The sequence below is a fragment of the Schistocerca cancellata genome, chromosome 7, assembly GCF_023864275.1.
Source record: "Schistocerca cancellata isolate TAMUIC-IGC-003103 chromosome 7, iqSchCanc2.1, whole genome shotgun sequence".
In the NCBI taxonomy this organism is placed as follows: Eukaryota; Metazoa; Arthropoda; class Insecta; order Orthoptera; family Acrididae; genus Schistocerca; species Schistocerca cancellata.
The window spans coordinates 331,679,850-331,700,722 of NC_064632.1; the positions used below are offsets into that span (position 1 = coordinate 331,679,850).

Consider the following 20,873-nt stretch of genomic DNA (forward strand, 5'->3'; position numbering starts at 1 on the left):
GATGATGATGATGATGATGATGAGCACAACACAAACACCCAGTCCCTGGGAAGAGAAAATCCCATGGAGATTCTTAAAAGGAGCAACAGTGAGGGTTAATTGTTCTGAATCTTAAGAATCAGAAAGTGATAGTGAAATGCCTACAAAGAAATCAAGTCTTAGTGATAAATTTGACTGGAAAGAAAACGATTTTCAGCCAGTTGATCCTGCATTCGATGATAAACTATAAGCGCGTGTGTCAAATAGGGAATGAGCCAAGTATTCTAACAGTTATCATTTCATTCTTTACAGAAGAACTGAAGAAATACATAGCTGATGCAAAGAATCTGTTTTATTTATTCATCAAGGGGATTAATCCAAAATAAGTGCATTCTCGATTATCAAAGTGGAAAGATACTGTATATGAATAAATGTGTTGTTTCATAGCTGTTTGTGTTCTGATGTCTCGCATGAAAAAGAAAAAAAACTGAAGATCAGCAAATACTGAACTACAGATATTCTTCTAAACACACCAATTTTTAGTGAAATAATGTCAAGATTTCGCTTTTTGTTGCTTATGAGAATGTTACATTTCAGTCACAACTCCACCAATACAGGAGGAGACAAATAATTCAAAATTAGGATTACTGTTGATGAATTTCTTACAGTTTTCCGTTGTGCATTTAATCCACATTAGAACTCTGTACTGATGAAAATTTGTTATTATTCAAAGGAGGCTTATCATGCAGACAGTTCATTCCATCAAAACAGAGCAGATTCAGAATAAAAATGAGTGTTATGTGATTGTACAACTGGCTATGCATTAGATTACATTGTTTGTATAGGGACATCAACAGAAACTGAGTTCCACAATTTGGGGAAAAGTGGCGACATAGTGGCTACACTTATATACCCCTATTTAGAACGTGGACATACCCCTCTATCTCAATAATTTGTACTCAAGCCAAGACTCAATTTCTCGGCTTCACAGCCACGGTACTGTCTGTAAGAACAGATGCAACATGCCAAAACTTCAGAAGAAACTGAAATGAGAAGATATTCAATTTATGTGTAGTAATAAATGCTTGCTATAAATGTGTGTGACAAAAGGGCAGTGTGAATGCTGACAAGTAACACCACATAAAAATGGTTTACACAGGAAAAGACTGACAGGAATATTGGAGAGAAAATTAAGAAACCACCTTACCAAATGAAAGCGCTGGCACGTCGATACACACACAAACATACACACAAAATTCTAGCTTTCGCAACCAACGGTTGCCTCGTCAGGAAAGAGGGAAGGAGAGGGAAAGACGAAAGGATTTGGGTTTTAAGGGAGAGGGTAAGGAGTCATTCCAATCCCGGGAGCGGAAAGACTTACCTTAGGGGGAAAAAAGGACGGGTATACACTCCCACACACACACATATCCATCCACACATATACAGACACAAGCAGACATATATATATATATATATATATATATATATATATATATATATATATATAAATGATTAATGGAAAATCTTATATAGAAATGTGAAACAAATACTAACAAAGAGATAGAGGGGCTGGCCAGTACTTACCTCAGCTCAGTACAGCCGATAGATACACACAAAACAAAACCGAAAATTTATGTTCCTAGCTTTCGGAACAAATGTTCCTTCATCAGGGAGGAGAGAGGGGAAAGAAAGGGAAGAAGGGAAAGGAGATTCAGTTACTCACAACCCAGGTTATGAAGCAACAGGGAAAGGAAAATAGGGAGGGTAGCAAGGATGGAGGCATGGTTGTCAGAGGGAAGCCAAAGATATTCTACTGTAAGTACTGTGCCAGCTTCAAACCAAAGAGGATGCATACAGAAGTAAAGAGGTATATAGTATAAAGATAAACACAACTATGCAGGATGAAAAGATGCGTGAATGGCTAAGAGGAAAGGGAAAGAGGAGAAGACTGAAGAGTAAATGGGAGTGAGGTTGTTTAACGTAGGTTCAGTCCAGGGGGATGGCGGGATGAAAGGATGTGTTGGAGTGCAAGTTCCCATCTCCGCAGTTCAGAGGGACTGGTGTTGGGTGGGAGAAGCCAAATGGCACATACCGTGTAGCAGGTTCCTAGGTCCCTAGAATTATGCTGCAGGGCATGCTCCGCTACTGGGTATTGGGCATCTCCTAGGCGGACAGTTCGTCTGTGTCCGTTCATGCGCTCAGCCAGTTTAGTTGTTGTCATGCCGATGTAAAAGGCTGTGCAGTGCAGGCATGTCAGTTGATAAATGACATGTGTAGTTTCACATGTGGCCCTGCCTTGAATTGTGTACGTTTTACCAGTAGCGGGGCTGGAGTAAGTGGTTGTGGGGGGATGCATGGGGCAGGTTTTGCAGCGGGGTCGGTTACAGGGGTAGGAACCGCTGGGTAGAGAAGGTAGTCTGGGAATATTGTAGGGTTTAACAAGGATGTTACGGAGGTTAGGGGGCCGACGAAAGGAAACTCTGGGTGGTGTGGGGAGAATTTTGTCAAGGGATGATCTCATTTCAGGGGTTGACTTGAGAAAATCATATCCCTGGTGGAGTAATTTGTTGATGTTTTCGAGGCCAGGATAATATTGGGTGACAAGGGGGATGCTTCTGTGTGGTCTGGGGGTAGGAACATTGTTGTTGGACGGGGAGGAATGTATTGCTCGAGAGATCTGTTTGTGGACAAGGTCTGCAGGATAGTTGCGGGAGAGGAAAGCACTGGTCAGGTTATTGGTGTAATTGTTGAGGGATTCGTCACTGGAGCAGATACGTTTGCCACGAATACCTAGGCTGTAGGGAAGGGAGCGTTTGATGTGGAATGGATGGCAGCTATCAAAGTGAAGGTACTGTTGTTTGTTTGTGGGTTTGATATGGACAGAGGTGTGGATGTGAGCTTCAACAAGATGAAGGTCAACATCCAGGAAGGTGGCTTGGGTTTTGGAGAAGGACCAGGTGAAATTCAGATTCGAAAAGGAGTTGAGGTTATGGAGGAAATTAAGGAGTGTTTCTTCACCATGAGTCCAGACCACAAAGATGTCATCTATAAACCTATACCAGGCCAGGGGAAGCAGCTGTTGGGCCTTCAGGAAAGCCTCCTCCATGTGGCCCATGAAGAGGTTGGCATAGGACGGAGCCATCCTGGTTCCCATGGCCGTTCCCCTGATTTGTTTGTAGGTCTGGCCTTCAAAAGTGAAGTAATTATGGGTGAGGATGAAGTTGGTAAGTGTGATGAGGAACGAGGTTTTTGGAAGATCTTCGGGTGGGCGTTGGGAGAGGTAGTGCTCAAGGGCAGAGAGACCATGGGTATGTGGGATGTTTGTGTAAAGGGATGTAGCATCTATGGTGACAAGAAAGGTTTCAGGTGGGAGAGGAGTGGGAATGGATTTGAGGCGTTCTAGGAAATGGTTTGTGTCTTTGATGTAGGATGGGAGTCTGCGGGTGATAGGTTGGAGGTGCTGGTCTACCAGAGCTGAGATACGTTCGGTAGGGGCTTTGAAGCCTGCTACAATGGGACGGCCAGGATGGTTCTCTTTGTGGATTTTGGGTAATAGGTAGAAGGTAGGGGTACGTGGCTCAGGTGGAGTGAGTAATTCTATGGAAGCCGTTGTGAGGCCTTGTGAGGGACCTTGGATTCTTAGGATTTTTTGCAGCTCAGTCTGGATGGAGGGAATGGGATCCTGGGTAACAGCTTTGTAGGTTGAGGTGTCGGAGAGTTGACGCAGTCCTTCTGCCACATACTCCACACGGTCAAGTACGACAGTTGTGGAGCCTTTATCCGCCGGGAGGATGACGATAGAGCGGTCTATTTTCAGCTCCTTAATAGCACGGGATTCAGCTGGGGTGATGTTGGGGGTTGTTGGGATGTTCTTCAAGAAGGACTGGGAGGCAACACTGGATGTGAGGAATTCCTGAAATGTCTGCAAGGGATGGTTTTGGGGGAGGGGAGGAGGATCCCTTTGAGAAGGCAGTCGGAACTGTTCTAGACAGGGTTCAACACTGGGTCTAGTATTTGGGGGCTGTGTTTGGGTAGTGAAGTGGTATTTCCAGTTGAGGTTCCGGGTGAATGAGAGGAGATCTTTAACCAGGGCAGTGTGGTTGAATTTAGGCGTGGGGCTAAAGGTTAAGCCTTTTGACAGAACAGATGTCTCTGGAGGAGAGAGGGATCTGGATGAGAGGTTTAGGACTGAATTGGGACTGGCGATATGTGGCATTTGACTGTGGTTATAGTTGAGATTTGGTCTGTGTGGGGTATGTGCTGGGATGGGGAGATTGAGTAGGGTGGCTAGGCTAGGTTTGTTGGCTATGAGGGGGGTTTGTTGAATTACTCACTCCACCTGAGCCACGTACCCCTACCTTCTACCTATTACCCAAAATCCACAAAGAGAACCATCCTGGCCGTCCCATTGTAGCAGGCTTCAAAGCCCCTACCGAACGTATCTCAGCTCTGGTAGACCAGCACCTCCAACCTATCACCCGCAGACTCCCATCCTACATCAAAGACACAAACCATTTCCTAGAACGCCTCAAATCCATTCCCACTCCTCTCCCACCTGAAACCTTTCTTGTCACCATAGATGCTACATCCCTTTACACAAACATCCCACATACCCATGGTCTCTCTGCCCTTGAGCACTACCTCTCCCAACGCCCACCCGAAGATCTTCCAAAAACCTCGTTCCTCATCACACTTACCAACTTCATCCTCACCCATAATTACTTCACTTTTGAAGGCCAGACCTACAAACAAATCAGGGGAACGGCCATGGGAACCAGGATGGCTCCGTCCTATGCCAACCTCTTCATGGGCCACATGGAGGAGGCTTTCCTGAAGGCCCAACAGCTGCTTCCCCTGGCCTGGTATAGGTTTATAGATGACATCTTTGTGGTCTGGACTCATGGTGAAGAAACACTCCTTAATTTCCTCCATAACCTCAACTCCTTTTCGAATCTGAATTTCACCTGGTCCTTCTCCAAAACCCAAGCCACCTTCCTGGATGTTGACCTTCATCTTGTTGAAGCTCACATCCACACCTCTGTCCATATCAAACCCACAAACAAACAACAGTACCTTCACTTTGATAGCTGCCATCCATTCCACATCAAACGCTCCCTTCCCTACAGCCTAGGTATTCGTGGCAAACGTATCTGCTCCAGTGACGAATCCCTCAACAATTACACCAATAACCTGACCAGTGCTTTCCTCTCCCGCAACTATCCTGCAGACCTTGTCCACAAACAGATCTCTCGAGCAATACATTCCTCCCCGTCCAACAACAATGTTCCTACCCCCAGACCACACAGAAGCATCCCCCTTGTCACCCAATATTATCCTGGCCTCGAAAACATCAACAAATTACTCCACCAGGGATATGATTTTCTCAAGTCAACCCCTGAAATGAGATCATCCCTTGACAAAATTCTCCCCACACCACCCAGAGTTTCCTTTCGTCGGCCCCCTAACCTCCGTAACATCCTTGTTAAACCCTACAATATTCCCAGACTACCTTCTCTACCCAGCGGTTCCTACCCCTGTAACCGACCCCGCTGCAAAACCTGCCCCATGCATCCCCCCACAACCACTTACTCCAGCCCCGCTACTGGTAAAACGTACACAATTCAAGGCAGGGCCACATGTGAAACTACACATGTCATTTATCAACTGACATGCCTGCACTGCACAGCCTTTTACATCGGCATGACAACAACTAAACTGGCTGAGCGCATGAACGGACACAGACGAACTGTCCGCCTAGGAGATGCCCAATACCCAGTAGCGGAGCATGCCCTGCAGCATAATTCTAGGGACCTAGGAACCTGCTACACGGTATGTGCCATTTGGCTTCTCCCACCCAACACCAGTCCCTCTGAACTGCGGAGATGGGAACTTGCACTCCAACACATCCTTTCATCCCGCCATCCCCCTGGACTGAACCTACGTTAAACAACCTCACTCCCATTTACTCTTCAGTCTTCTCCTCTTTCCCTTTCCTCTTAGCCATTCACGCATCTTTTCATCCTGCATAGTTGTGTTTATCTTTATACTATATACCTCTTTACTTCTGTATGCATCCTCTTTGGTTTGAAGCTGGCACAGTACTTACAGTAGAATATCTTTGGCTTCCCTCTGACAACCATGCCTCCATCCTTGCTACCCTCCCTATTTTCCTTTCCCTGTTGCTTCATAACCTGGGTTGTGAGTAACTGAATCTCCTTTCCCTTCTTCCCTTTCTTTCCCCTCTCTCCTCCCTGATGAAGGAACATTTGTTCCGAAAGCTAGGAACATAAATTTTCGGTTTTGTTTTGTGTGTATCTATCGGCTGTACTGAGCTGAGGTAAGTACTGGCCAGCCCCTCTATCTCTTTGTTAGTATATATATATATATATATATATATATATATAAAAAACAAAATAAAAATATTTTTTTATCACCACCAGTGCCAGTCCAAAGCCCAGATCAAAAAGAAGGATGGAAAGCGCAAAGTGTAAAAGTAATTCCTGAATTTACAGTTCATGACTTTGGATCTTCACCGTAAGTGAATTTCATGTGCTAACAAAAAGACAGATACTTCACAGCTTTCAAATTTTGGAAAGCCTGTGAGTACTTACGAGCAACAATTAAAAGTGTGGCACAAGAAAAAAGATCTATGGTAGACAATCATTTCCAACGATTCCAAATTATAACAGCATTGATTACCATCTGTGAAGTATGCCTACATATGTGCCTATATGGAACATTTTACACAGTGTACCTACCACAGGTACAGAATCTGACTGTGGATGACTAAGCATTCAGTTTGCTGTATTCTAAGAAACAACTAGTAGGCCATGTGAAACTTCCAAAGACGCCACAAAACAAATTTAATGAAGTGAAGTAAAACTGTTCTTACCGTTCCTCACAGTAAATTCCAATGTTGCAGTGCGATATGAAAGATGATCTCTGTCACTTTCTCCTATAAATGATGTAACAAGACATTTTGAACTACAAAAACAACATACAATAATCTGTAATCTATGTCTAATTTTATTTGTTTTTGGGTTAGAACAGTGAGGAACCAATAGAGTATTGCATGTGTCATAAACAGGTATGCAATGAACAGGGTGTCTACGTGGACAAGGAAAAAAAATTCTCGGATTTTTCCCGGATTTCCCGGATAAAAACACACTTTCTCCCTGATGACAGTATATTTTCCCCTATCACTCCTTTGATTGGTTATGGTTTTGTACACGGGTGTACAATTTCCCGGCATTTTAGAAAACGAAACTCAGAGAAACAGACACGTGTTGGAAATATCTTTGATGTGCAGCAACATGTACGCTGCGTATTTTCGTATTACGAAAACATACATTAGAAAATCCACCAAACACCGCATGTTACTTTCCGAACCATTGAAACCGAGATTCGATGCGCTTTTGTAAGCCGTTCGTAACTCATGTCACGTGACCTCGCCAGCCGATGACAGAGGATATTCAGAGCATAGGACACGTGATGTTGTCAGCCAATAGCAACATCAGTGTTAAGTAGCGAGCCAAACAGGGAAAGTTAATAGTTTAAATTAATATACATAGTGTTGTTACAAGAAAAGCAAAGCTTTCACATAAAATATTGGTCTCAAGCTGCAAGAGAAGCTAAGCTTTCGCATATACTGTTGATCTTTTTTGCGCGTGTTACACTTTAAGAGATATCATACAAATGTGCCTGTAAAATTTTTAATAATGACATAAATGTCTGATCTTCAGGGTTCGAGGGTTCGAAATGTTTCTAAAATGGCTCGTCATCAGACACCTGATTTTTAAATGAGAGTCAAACGCTTTGTGATTTAATAAATTCACGGTCCATTCTTGTACGTAGCTCAACTTACGTAAAAGGATATTTACTTTGAAAGTAACGCTTTTCAAACTACCAATCGTAATATTTTCCCGCGACCTGTTACAAATAGGTTCGTTTCAGCAGTTGCCAGAGAGCTCAGGTAACAGGCGACACCGCGCTTGGGTAGGTATCATGACGTAGGAAGCCCGTATGTATGTACGTGTAAAAGATCATCAATGAAAGATGATACTGCAAGAGCATCGGAATTTCGTTAACCACATTAAAATGTGCACATTTAAAGTGCATACTTAAAGGCACACTCTTATGTCCAGATTCCCAATGAAGTACCGTAGACCCCGACCTGATATTAAGCTTTTAAGTGTGGTTTCCAGGATGTAAATTTTCTTGGAGCACCAGTACTGTATTATATCATGTTTGGTTCTTTATTATGGCTTAATGCCATACGTGCTAGAAAATGAAAACGTGCACTTGAAATGCAGCGAACAGTTGAAACTACCCAGTACTGTGGAATTAAACATTTCGTTTCAGATACATTGACTGCCTCTGCGGAAAAGATTAGCAAAAGTCAAATTTCTTTAGCAAACAGACAAAAATAACTTCATTGTTCCGCAAGGCGATTAATGCTTGACTGTCAGAAAGGTTGAAATAAAATAAAATCTGAAACTAATGACATATTTCAGCCTTTAGTAATTATGTGAATGTGTTAATTCACTTGATAACTCCCGGCCACGGATATCCGTTTTGTTTTCATTTGACGTGAAAGTAAACGAAGGGGAAACAGCAAAATCACTGAACGTAAACACGGGTCACGTGGAGACTACCCACTATAGCTCAGATTGCTCTGCGCATCAGCCCCGGATCTACGACATTTGCGAACCGGGTCAATACTAAAAAAAAATCGAATTTTCAAAATATGTTCATCTTGTAGCGCACATCTTTCTGAAAAGTCTGAAACATAAAACGTATGTATTCGAGGAAATGTAAGACATATTATTTGGTCTTAAGTATGCCCAAGTGCAGTTCCATGCCTCTTCATAAAGCATTTTTCTACTGCACGTCCAAACTATATTCAGGAGAGTGGAAACTGAAATGTCCTGTGGTGCCTCTCCTACTCCCAGGTTTGGCAGCCTGCCTCTCTTAAAAAACAAATCTCGCAATTAATAGCGGGCAGGATTATTTGTAATCGAGAGAACAAGAACTCTTCGGAAAATCTTAACTCTTCATTGCCCATTAGTTAATAACTTGCTGTTTTGTGTGTTCTAAAATTAAATATAGGATATATAAAATCAGTACTGACAAGAGATAAGCAAGAAATTACACATTTCTTCAAACCTTAGCTCCTAGCATTTTTTTCTCTCTAATCTGGCTACAGCTTTACATGGCGTGTTTTCCTTTCTGTGAAAGAATCTTACCTCATCAAAGTTTGTCAAACGTTTTGCTACATGGAAAATCGAAATGTAGTTATCTAATACTGAAAAAGCTGTTAATACAAATAATACCCAAGACTGGTGTGGTTTCTCGATCTGATTACGTCTATTTTGTCACTGTCTGCTAGATAAAGCAAAATAGGCCTTTCTAATACGGCAGCACTTTTATAACACACCAAATAAACGAGACTGTTTTGGCACAAATGGTCATTTTTATAACACGACAGAATATAATCCAATAAGTATCAATATCAAATGCCTATTAGGCCTACTACAAGCAAAAAGCTTTATGTTAGGAAGTAGTTTCACGTTTCATTCATATGCACCAGCTTCTCTAGCATGACATCGAAAACTAGTATTACGAAATTTTTACATAAATTTGTAATCGTCTTATTCTTCCATAATTTGTGTGATGTCCTCGTTTCTTCTCCGCCCTCATTCTAAACAAACAATCCTGTCATCACCAATTCTGTAGCTATTGCTGCCACTGTCAAAATTTGTTCGCCGATTAACTTCACTAACCCTGCCAGAATCACTGGTTTAGTTCCCCCGCAATTATTCTCCAGTTAGGCATTCTTACGTGTTCGTACAACACGTTTTCCGCGTTACTTCCATAATAGAACTTAAGCGGCTGGTAGCCGGGGACTGTACTACTGGTCCTTACTAGTGTAGCGATCTGGCCAAACATTTTCTGTCAAAACTTCATTTTCTTGGACACACCGAGAAGATAATACATAATCTTTCTCACCTGTTATTCCTGTCAGTTGTTTATTTCCATTCTGATAGTATGAATCTATTGATTTCGCTAGCAATTATAACAACGCTGATCATTCCCACACCCAATCAGCCACATAATCAGACAGCGATTGCCATTCATCCATTCGGCTTTACTCCACTCAGCTCGTATAGCCCCGTCCCCTTTTGTCTGTGTAAAGTTTATTTCTAGATGCGACCAGGATTCTCCTGACAGAAACATAACGTACACTATGCATGCATTCAAAAGTCAGCTTATGATTCATTCAGAAATCAACTTAAAATGTGTTCAAATACCAACAGAGAAGCGTTTCAAAATCATATGACTAATTGATAGGCAAATGTGCACTGGATGCTAGGTGCTTTGTGAAACAAGTTTTTTTCCCCTCAATAATATGAATTAGGCGCCCCCTTTTCCCGGAAGTATCTAGCTGCTTGCTGCGACTGCTTGCACAGCCAACAGCCACATTCCTGTTGACAGAAGCGGGAGAATCTACTACTCAAACGTGACTCTACTGCGCATGCGCATGAGCCCGCGCGTTAACTGCTAAAACAAATCGAATGTAAACAGTTGCGACTTCACGCTCATTGGGGGCAATTTGTTGTTATGAAGCACTGCATAGTCTTCCTAAAACCTTTGACACATTTTCAGTCAGCAGATGCTTGCATGAGCACTTGTCTCGTCGTCGTATATGGCGCATTTCCTTTGCAATTTAAGTTATTTTCGTTTTTTTCTCTCGTTTATGTTTTATTGTTGAAGTATTATTCTGCAGTAGCGGGATACAGTAATATCCTTTGTTAGCGTGTCGGTTCTTACTAGTCAAAATTACAAAAATTTAACTGAAAACTAAAACAATAAAAAATTCCCGGAATTCTAAAAATATCCCGGGTTTTTCCCGGTTTTCTCCCGGATGAAAAAATCCCAGGTTTTTCCCGGATCTCCCGGTTGTCCCGGGTCGTAGACACCCTGAAGAAAGAACAGTAAACTGTTGAGGTAAATCTAACCACATAGCTTTCAACATAAGCTACAAAAATAACGTAAAAACAACTACAAGCAGGATATAATTATTGATGACAGGAAATAGATTTAACAATTCAGTTTGATTATGCAGTAATTAATCTGCAGAGAAACAGAAATATTCAGCACAGGACGGGCGGAGCAGTGTAGGCCACTCTGGCCCTGGTGGTGGCTCGAGCAACAGGCATTTAGCACAGCTAGCCGAATTATGCCACAGACTGCAGAGTCTTAGCACGAGAAGCAGATGGTGCGCCTTCAGCAGTTAACGGGTTAAGGCAGAAAAGTGCAGCTTTAAAATGGTACTAAATTTGTCACAATCCACTAAGATGATATGATGAAGTAATTTTTAAATATTGGTAAACTTGTCTAGTTTCTAGGGACAGGTACATAAAATACGCCTATGTGTCGGGCATTCTGACTGCTGCTTTACTGTATATTTATCCCTTCATGAAGTTTGTTATAAATAATCCACCACAGTTCAAAAGGAACAATCATGTACATACGTAAACCAGAAGGAAAAATGACATTCATTACGCCATATTAAGGTTTCTTATAGCAAAGAAAGAGGTGCACAACAATGGAACTACAAATTTTGGACACTTGTCTAGTGATTTAAAATGTCTAAAATAGAAAGAAACATTCCACATGGGAAAAATATATTAAAAAACAAAGATTCTGTGACTTACCGAATGAGAAAGCGCTGGTAGTTAGACACAATAAAAAACACACAAATTTCAAGCTTTCGCAACCCATGGTTGCTTCATCAGGAAAGAGGGAAGGAGAGTGAAAGATGAAATGATGTGGGTTTTGAGGGAGAGGGTAAGGAGTCATTCCAATCCCGGGAGCGGAAAGACTTACCTCAAATATCATATGTCAGCCTGTGTCTGTATATGTGCGGATGGATATATGTGTGTGTGCGAGCGCTCGCGAGCGAGTGTATACCTGTCCGTTTTTCCCCCTAAGGTAAGTCTCTCCGCTCCCGGGGTTGGAATGACTCCTTACTCTCTCCCTTAAAACCCACATCCTTTCGTCTTTCCCTCTTTCCTGATGAAGCAACCGTGGGATGCGAAAGCTTGAAATTTGTATGTGTGTGTCTGTGTGTTTTTTATTGTGCCTATCTACCAGCACTTTCTCGTTTGGTAAGTCACAGATATAAAATGTACGACAGACAACAAAGTAAAATCTGGAGAAAAACTAAGAAAGTTTCTCCTTCAAAACTCCTCCTATTCCATATAAGAATTTCTGTTTTTGTGATGTGCTAATGGGTAGAAATTACTTACACCTTTATAAATGTTTTCATCTCACAAAATGATCCATGGAACAAAAAAAACTAACTAATAGATTAAAGAAAGTCAAAGCGTATTTACTAGGAATACATTACAAAATTTTAACCAACTGTGTTGCATTCCAAAAGACTATGAGGAGGACTTGTCATCAAGAATAGTAAGATGGGTTTTAGACTTTGAAGAGTACTCCTACACCATCAAACATCAATCTGGTTCTAGGATGGAAGATGTAGATGCCTTAAGCCGTCATATAAATGTCATGTTTGATTTCAAAGATCGTTTAATAGCTAGTTTCAAGAAATCTCAAGAGAAGGACGATGGATTGGCAGCGATCTAGAGTATTCTCAAAGAATAGCCTTATGAAAACTTTATAATGAGAAATGAAATTCTTTCAAATTTCTATTAAGATAGAGAATTTATTGATACCACACACTACACGACATGCAATCATCAAGCTCAGCAAACTGAGGAGGGCATAAAACAAGATTATATACCAGGTCTGACTGACAAGGTAAAATGAGTGATCTCCAATTGTGTAAAATGTTTATTTGTGAATAATAAATCAGGAGAGGAGGGAGGTTTTCTTCATCCCTTATTAGAAGAAAATGAGGGCTCATAAACTTATCACACTGATCATATTGGACTGTTTCTATCACTCACAAAGCATACAACCATGTTGCAATATCATTGACATGATAACCAAGTTCACCTAGCTATATCCTGTAAAGACTACAAAATAACAGACGCAATTAGTAAGACGGAATTGCAGGAAAACAATTTTGGGAATCCAGATCAAGTGATTACCGACAGAGGGACTTGCTTTACTTCTCAAGAATTCAGACAGACTGCATTACAAAAGAAATTGACCCATTTTAATGACAGGACTCCTCAGAGCCAATGGACAGATTCAGAGGATCAAGTCAACTCTGGCTATGACCACTGCTAAGTTTAGAATTGATTATGCTGCAGAACAATATAAGGTGACACCATCACGTCGGTGTGCCAAGGATGCAGCACACTACACAAGTATTGGGAACATACCATTTTACCTTTTAATAGGAGGTAAGATAGACCCACTTACTGATCTTCGTATCACACAATTATTACAAGAAGAAATTATTAATTCATTTGAAGAAAGCTGCAGAAATCTGAAAGAATATGCTAAGCTCCAACAGATATAGGAAGAAAGCTTTATAAGTACGAAGCTGGTGACATGGTGACAGTAAAATAAACATAGAGTAGACGAAAACTGAAGCTGATGGCCAAGAATCTCGTTTCCTATTGAGTTACAGAAGATAAAACAAATTAAACCTATGATGTACACAGGGTCCCATGACTACAACATGTGCTGAAATTTTGCAACTCTGGCCAAGTTATTAATCATCTGAGTTGGATCGGAGTTTGCAACTGTGAGAATATTAAATAGTTCTACATGGAAGTCAAATATATTTTTCCTACAAGCATCACTTACTTTGATTTAGTCAAGAGCTGACAATTATGAAATCAATTGAGAATGAAAATCAAAAGTAAACAGGCAACTTTAATTTCAGGACAGTTGAAAAACATGTCCATAACAAATTAAGGGCTGTTACACAAAGTGATATTATTAATGTGCACAGGTGTTCAGAAAATATGGTCAATAATGCAATTTTGTCATATGATGACATGGCTGGAGACCATGGCTGTTATTTGAAGACAAATGTTGGTGTTGAGACAGCAACCAGCCACAAATTCACTTTCAGTTCCTTTATTCGAAGGGTACTTTTACCCGTTTCAAATCGATATGATTCGTTTTCAGATGGTTTACATGCTTTCCTTACAACATGTGGTGCGATTTTTTTTTAATTATATATACAGGTTAATTGTCGTGAAATGTCGGTTTGGAGTGTTTGTTTTCATAACATTCGTCCAACAGATGCAAATACATTCCCACTGCATTCTTATCATTGCACACGTCAATTTTTCTCACTGAACACTTTAGATTTGTCACAGAAAAGATTTCTACCACACACTACATGTTTTAATACATACAAAGTGCTTTCAAACATATGAGCGTCAAAGATGCTATAATATATCCTAACATTTGAAGATGTCCTATGTTTGGAAAAAGATCATATATTTACTTATGCAACTGAAACGCCTTTTACACTAGTACAGAGATACATTGATTTTGTGATTTTTTGTATGGATACTGTTACATTAATTATGAAGTTGTTCAAATTTTTTTAGTACTGAATAGGTAAAACAGTACATTATTTATTTACATTTAGCATCATGAGAATTATAGTAACTTATAAATTGCTACTTGACCTGCTGATAGGCATATGAATATTATTTGCTTTGGAGGGTGGAAAATAATTTTTGGAATTTTTTCAGGAAAGGGGTGTTAGCTCACTCTGTTTGTTCATTAAGATTCATTGGGGTGCGGTTTCTTTTTTTTTTTTTTGTGTGTGTGTGTGTGTGTGTGTGTGTGTGTGTGTGTGTGTGTGTGTGTGTGTGTTTCTATTTCTTCTAATATATTCATAGTGGCTTCTTTTTCTGCTAGATGTAAAATTTTTAAGTTGTTCTCAATGTTTCTCACTGAATGGTTTTCTTCAGCAATATTGGCTGGAAATGAAGATTTGTTCAAGTTGCCAAGCCTTAAAAAATCAATCTGTTCTTTTGTATCTAATTTCAAAACTTCTACCAGTCTGTCCAATGTAGATTTTTGGGCATGTATTGCACTTGAGTTTGTATATTCCTGATTTACGGTAGAGAGTTTTGGAGGTATTTAGATCATGGATTACTTTTTGTTGCAATTTACTATTTGTGGAAAAGCTGATTGTGATATTTTTCTTTTAAAATAAGTTTGCTATTTGGTATGATAGTGGGCCTATGTATGGGAGAGTAGCATATTTAAGTTTAGCTTCTGTGGCACACTGATTTGGCTTGAAGTGCATGTTGTGTGGATTGCTGTGAAGTGGATCTGTGGTTCTTGTCTGCATTTTGTTGTAGAGTTTTTCCTATTATTATGGGTTTATATCCATTATTATGAGCAACTGTTTTAATTATATTGATTTCATTTTGTTGGTCTGTGTCACTCATTGGTACTTTTTTAATTCGGTGTACCATTGCTCTGAAATATGCCATTTTTTGTTAGTGTGGATGGCAAGATGAGTTGTCAATACTGACATCTGTGGTGGTAGGTTTTCTCTAAATATTAAATTGATGCTTATTGTTACTATTGCAAATCTTCAGGTCAAGAAAGTTAATGCATTTGTTAGTTTAATGTTCAACTGTGAATTTAATACTTTTGTGGATCTTGCTAAGATCTGCTGCTAATGTATCTATTTCATTGTCTGCACCATCAAGAGGCAAGATTGTATCATCAACATATCTTCTGTAGAAGATTATTTTGTTTGAGATGTGCTGGTTGGTTGAGAAGAATTTTTGTTTATTGGTTGATGTAAATTATCAGCCAATATCCCAGCTAAGTTACTTCCCATTGCCAAACTATCATGTTGTTGAAACAGTTTGTTGTTGAAGCTAATTATGCTCTAGAAAAAATGAAAGTATTTCTATGAGGTCACAGATCTCCGCAATACTAATTTTCTTATATTTAAGCAGATTGTTTCTTATAACGTTAATAGTCTCTTTGACTGGGATGTTCACGTATCGGCTGACTATGTCTAGTAAAGAAAATCACTCAGTGAGAAACATTGAGAACAACTTTAAAAAATTTTACATCTAGCAGAAAAAGGAGCCACTATGAATATATTAGAAGAAAAAGAAATAAACATATACAAAAACAGCACCCCAGACTACATCCTTAATGAACAGAGTTAGCAAACACCCCTTTCCTGAAAAATTTCCAAAAATTGTTTTCCACCCTCCAAAGAAAATAATATTCCCACGCCTATCTGCAGATCAAGTAGCAAATTTATATGTTACTATAATTCTCATGATGCTAAATGTAAATAAATAATGTACTGCTTTACCTACCGTATTTACTCGAATCCAAGCCGCACTTTTTTCTGGTTTTTGTAATCCAAATAACCACCTGCGGCTTAGAATCGAGTGCAAAGTAAGCGGCAGTTCTGAAAAATGTTGGTAGGTGCCGCCACAACTAACTTCAGCCGTTGAATATATGTAACGCTACACAGGCATGCTTTGCAGGCACAAAGATAAATACTGGCGCCAAAACCTCTGTGTCAGTAAAAAAATTTTAAAACAAGGTGGAAGACAAGCTTTTTTCTCCACCCCGAGTTTCAACCACTTAATTTTCATACATTATCCAACGAAGTAAATACAAATTCCGTATTGTTCATCTTCGAATGTAGCAGCATTTCAATGTACTACAAAAATCTGACTGGCAAGACTGTTTGGGATGTTTGTCAATATGGCCAACTCTACGTTCTGAATTTTTTCCTACCTGTGAGAAGAGATGGTTGCTAATAGGAACTTTTATGAACTGTGAATCACACGCAGTATTCTCTTCACCATACGAATATAAAAATTTTGCCATGTATTCTTTCATGTTTGCTGTTATCTCATTTAAATCCTGTCTGCCTAATAAACTACGAAATTAGAGTGAGACAACAGCAAACGCGGAAGAATATACATATCATGTCATGTTTATATTCGTATTAATCTAATGCCTAATAGTGACACAGTCAGAATTGAAGCACGGCAATTGACTAGATTTTTAAATCTAAGATGACTAATTTCTGTGCAGAATATAAAGTACTAAAGAGGCGTCTGCAAAGGTTTTCAAACGGAGAAAAATTTTCGCTAAACTCTCATTCAGAACATGTTCTATCATACGTAGCCTATTATTAGGTTCTTGTTGATCATTATCAAAGAAAGCAGCGGTGTAAGTAACAACAAATAGCAGTCTCTGGCCATCGTTTCGATAATGAGACGAAACACACATTATCAGAATGAGACAAACAATGCTTGACACAGTACAGTAGTGCATTTTCAGCTTAGAGTGACGTAAACACCTATAACAAAGAGAATGGCACTTATCAGATCAAAGAAAAATAAGCACGTGAAAAAGGAAGGGAACCCGTATAAATACGGACGGAGCGCCTGACGCATGGCAATGGCTACCTGGTAAAGCTTAACTGCCAAGCTTACGACTCGAACCAAATTACTGTAGCTGTATCATTATTTATTCGACCCAAATTGTGTCTCATATTACAATGGACCAACTTTGTTTCGATTTGGAGGTGTGGACTAAAACTTTTCTCTCCGCTTGAATTTCGAGTCTCAAACTTCAGGTGCGGCTTAGATTCGGGAAAATTTTTTTTCCTTGATTTCCAGTCTCATTTTTCAGGTGCGGCTTAGATTCAAGTGTGGCTTGGATTCAAGTAAATACGGTACACAGTACTAAAAAAATTTGAACAATTTCATAATTAATGTAACAGTATCCACACAAAAACTCACAAAATCAATGTTTCTCTGTACTAGTGTAAAAGACGTTTCAGTTGAGTAAGTGAATATATGATCTTTTTCCAAACATAAGACATCTTCAAATGTTACGATATATTATAGCATCTTTGACACCCATATGTTTGAAAGCATTTTTTATGTATCAAAACACGTGGTGTGTGGTAGAAATCTTCTCTGTGACAAATCTAAAGTGTTCAGTGAGAAAAATTTACGTGTGCAACGATAAGAATGCAGTGGGAATGTATTCACATCTGCTGGACGAATGTTATGAAAACGAACACTCCAAACCAACATTTCACAAAAATTAACCTGTAAAAATAAAAAAAATAAAAAAAATAAAATAAAAATAAAAAAAAACGCACCACATGTTGTAAGGAAAGCATGTAAACCGTCTGAAGATGAATCATAATAATTCAAAACCAGTAACAGTACCCTTCGAATAAAGGAACTGAAAGAGAATTTGTGGCTGGTTGCTGTCCCAACACCATCAACATTGTCAATAATCTTTGCCAAGTAGTATCAAGGTTGGTTATAGTTTGACCAGGACTATTCTTAATGAACTTTTTGATAACCTCTATTATGAAATCATGACATACTACCACTAATAAGATTCACATATATGGGAGTTGTTACTGCACTGAATGTTATCCCTTATATTCATTACTCAGCCATTGTGAACATTCTGCCTGTAATATTGGGGGCACTTCATTAAACTCCATGCAGTAACACTAATGATCAGTAACACCATTAGGAAGCAAATTAATTTCAGTATGAGTTCTTTCTTCCAATTTTCAGCTTTATTACAGCTCCTAATCTAATTAACACAACTTTCGTACTTATGAGGTACATTTTAATCTCACTATGGGAGAATAATACATTATAAATTAATATTTTTATCTCACAACCTCTAATCTTGTATATGCAAAGGTCTCTTGAGCAATGAACAAGTGAAGGGAAATGGTCAATAACACACATCCTCATAGAAACAAGCTGGACACAGTCAAAAGATAGAACTGATTTTCCACTACAAACTTATTAAAACATTGATGTATGAGAAGAGGGGGTGGTGACATGACTAGAGATGACTGTGAAGTTAGTTTTACACTGACAAGCCAAAATCCAAAAACTGACTTGAGTGCTCAATCAGCTTATCACACACATACATGTCATTCATAAATAACTGCTATATCAATTACTGTTCTACAGGGATGTGGGTCGTCTACTTAATGCTAAGATCACATGAGTAATACTACCTTACAATCATTTGAACTATTTTTCCAACCAACCTTAGGGCGGTAGTGTGGTGGCTGTTGTTGAGATGCACTCTGTGCTTGCACTGGTGGAGGAGCAGGTTTGAAGGCAAGTGGGCTGCGAGGTTGTGGACGACCCAGATTCTGTGGTTCATGTGTCAATGCTCCAGGACTTGGACTGTGACGCACAAGGAGTGGTGAAGGTGATTGTGAAGGGCTCCTGTAGGCGAATTTCGGGCTGTGCTTCCCATCATTCTTCACTATCACAGAACTTTTGTTGTCTGCTGTCGCTGCTGCCACCGGTGATCCCTTCGCCTTTTCCAGCTGTGCAACTTGGACCTGCATAATAATATTACAGTACTTTATATACATGTCCTTTAACATTAAAAAGACTTTTGTTACATTACTGTATACTCATGATAGAAGTGGGGGAAAAAATCCAACAGAATGGTAACTGTTATCATCATGTCTTCCTTGCCAATGGAATTATGTAATAGCACCTAGCTACAGTGGTGTCCATATAGGGCGGCAGGTGCTGGGGTGATGCAAGATAGTAAGCAGTAGTGTAGCATGATACTCAAGCCAATAGCATATTTCTCCCTTGTCTGACAATGTGTGCTTCAGGATGCAAGTAGAACATTTGTCATGTATTATTTAAAAGTGTGGCAAGAGTACGTTGCCAATGTAGAGTTCATATAGGTGGCACATAGCAAACGAGGCATATAATACACTGAGAATCGATAGTGAAAATTTTCTCAGCATGTAAATTTATCTTCTGCCATGAACTGTAAACCTTGCCAGGCTGGGGTAGCTAGAGGCGTCAACAATGCAGATAGCCATACCACAGGTGCAACTACAATGGGGGGGGGGGGGGGGGGGGGTATCTGCGGAGAGACCAGACAAACCTGTGATTAAAGGCCAAGTAGCCTTTTCAATAGATGCAGGGCGACAGTCTGAATGATTGACTGATATGGCCTCATAACAAAGAATATGGCTTTCCCATGCTGGTACTGCAAACAGCTGAAATCGAGGGGGGCAAACAGTTGTTATTTTTCCATGAGCAAGCAGCTCTTTTGTGTGGTTAAATGATGGCATCCTCTTGTGTAAAATATACTGGAGATGTAATGCTCCCACATTCAGACCTTCTCAAGTGTGAACTACTAAGGATGATACTGCCATCAAGATAAACAATGCAGGTATTCTACAAACAACACAGATATTCTACAAGTCAGAGTGTGGAACATTAGACCCGTTAAACAGGTAAAGAGGTTACTAAATTTAAAGAAGTAATGGATAGGATGATGTTAGTTATAGTGGGGATTAGTGAAGTGCAGTAGCAACAGTACTTCTGATCAAGTCTGTATACAGAATAAAACAAATATAATTCAGGAGTAGGTCTAATAACGAACAAGATGATCATCACAGTAAACACATCACCTTAGCCAAGACAGACACTAAGACAGCATCCACCACATTAATATAAGTTTATATGCCAACTACCTCTGCAAATGACAGATTCTAGGGATGTATGATGAGATAAAATAAATTATTCACATAGTTAACACAGAGGAAAATTTAATTGTGATGGGGGGGGGGGGGGGGGAGGCGATTGAATTCAATGGAACAAAAGAATGAGGACAGAAGGTGCATACTGCAGAGAGCAAGATTTGATCATGTGCTAACTCTTTGTCATGTAAGAAGGTTCTATACATGGAAGAGTCCTGTAGACACCTGAAGGAATCTGACTGGTTATATAATGGTGAGGCAAAGATTTCAAAACCAATTTTAATCTGTAAGATGTCTCTAGGAACAGATGTTAATAATGGCCATACTTCCTTGGTAATGAACTAAGTTAAACCTCACCAGATTGCAAAAAGGTATGTAATTAAAAGGG

The 20,873-nt window shown here is 39.7% G+C and overlaps 1 protein-coding gene across 1 annotated transcript in view; it reads right to left on the reverse strand.

Annotated features, from left to right (window-relative positions):
- The window catches only part of LOC126092756 (lysine-specific demethylase 3B-like), a 168,975-nt gene that overhangs the window by 38,528 nt on the left and 109,574 nt on the right, over positions 1-20,873 (reverse strand). Inside the window, exon 6 of the mRNA XM_049908482.1 lies at positions 19,016-19,318. Within this exon, the coding sequence (XP_049764439.1) occupies positions 19,016-19,318 (303 nt within the window). The remainder of the gene's footprint in view (positions 1-19,015; positions 19,319-20,873) is intronic.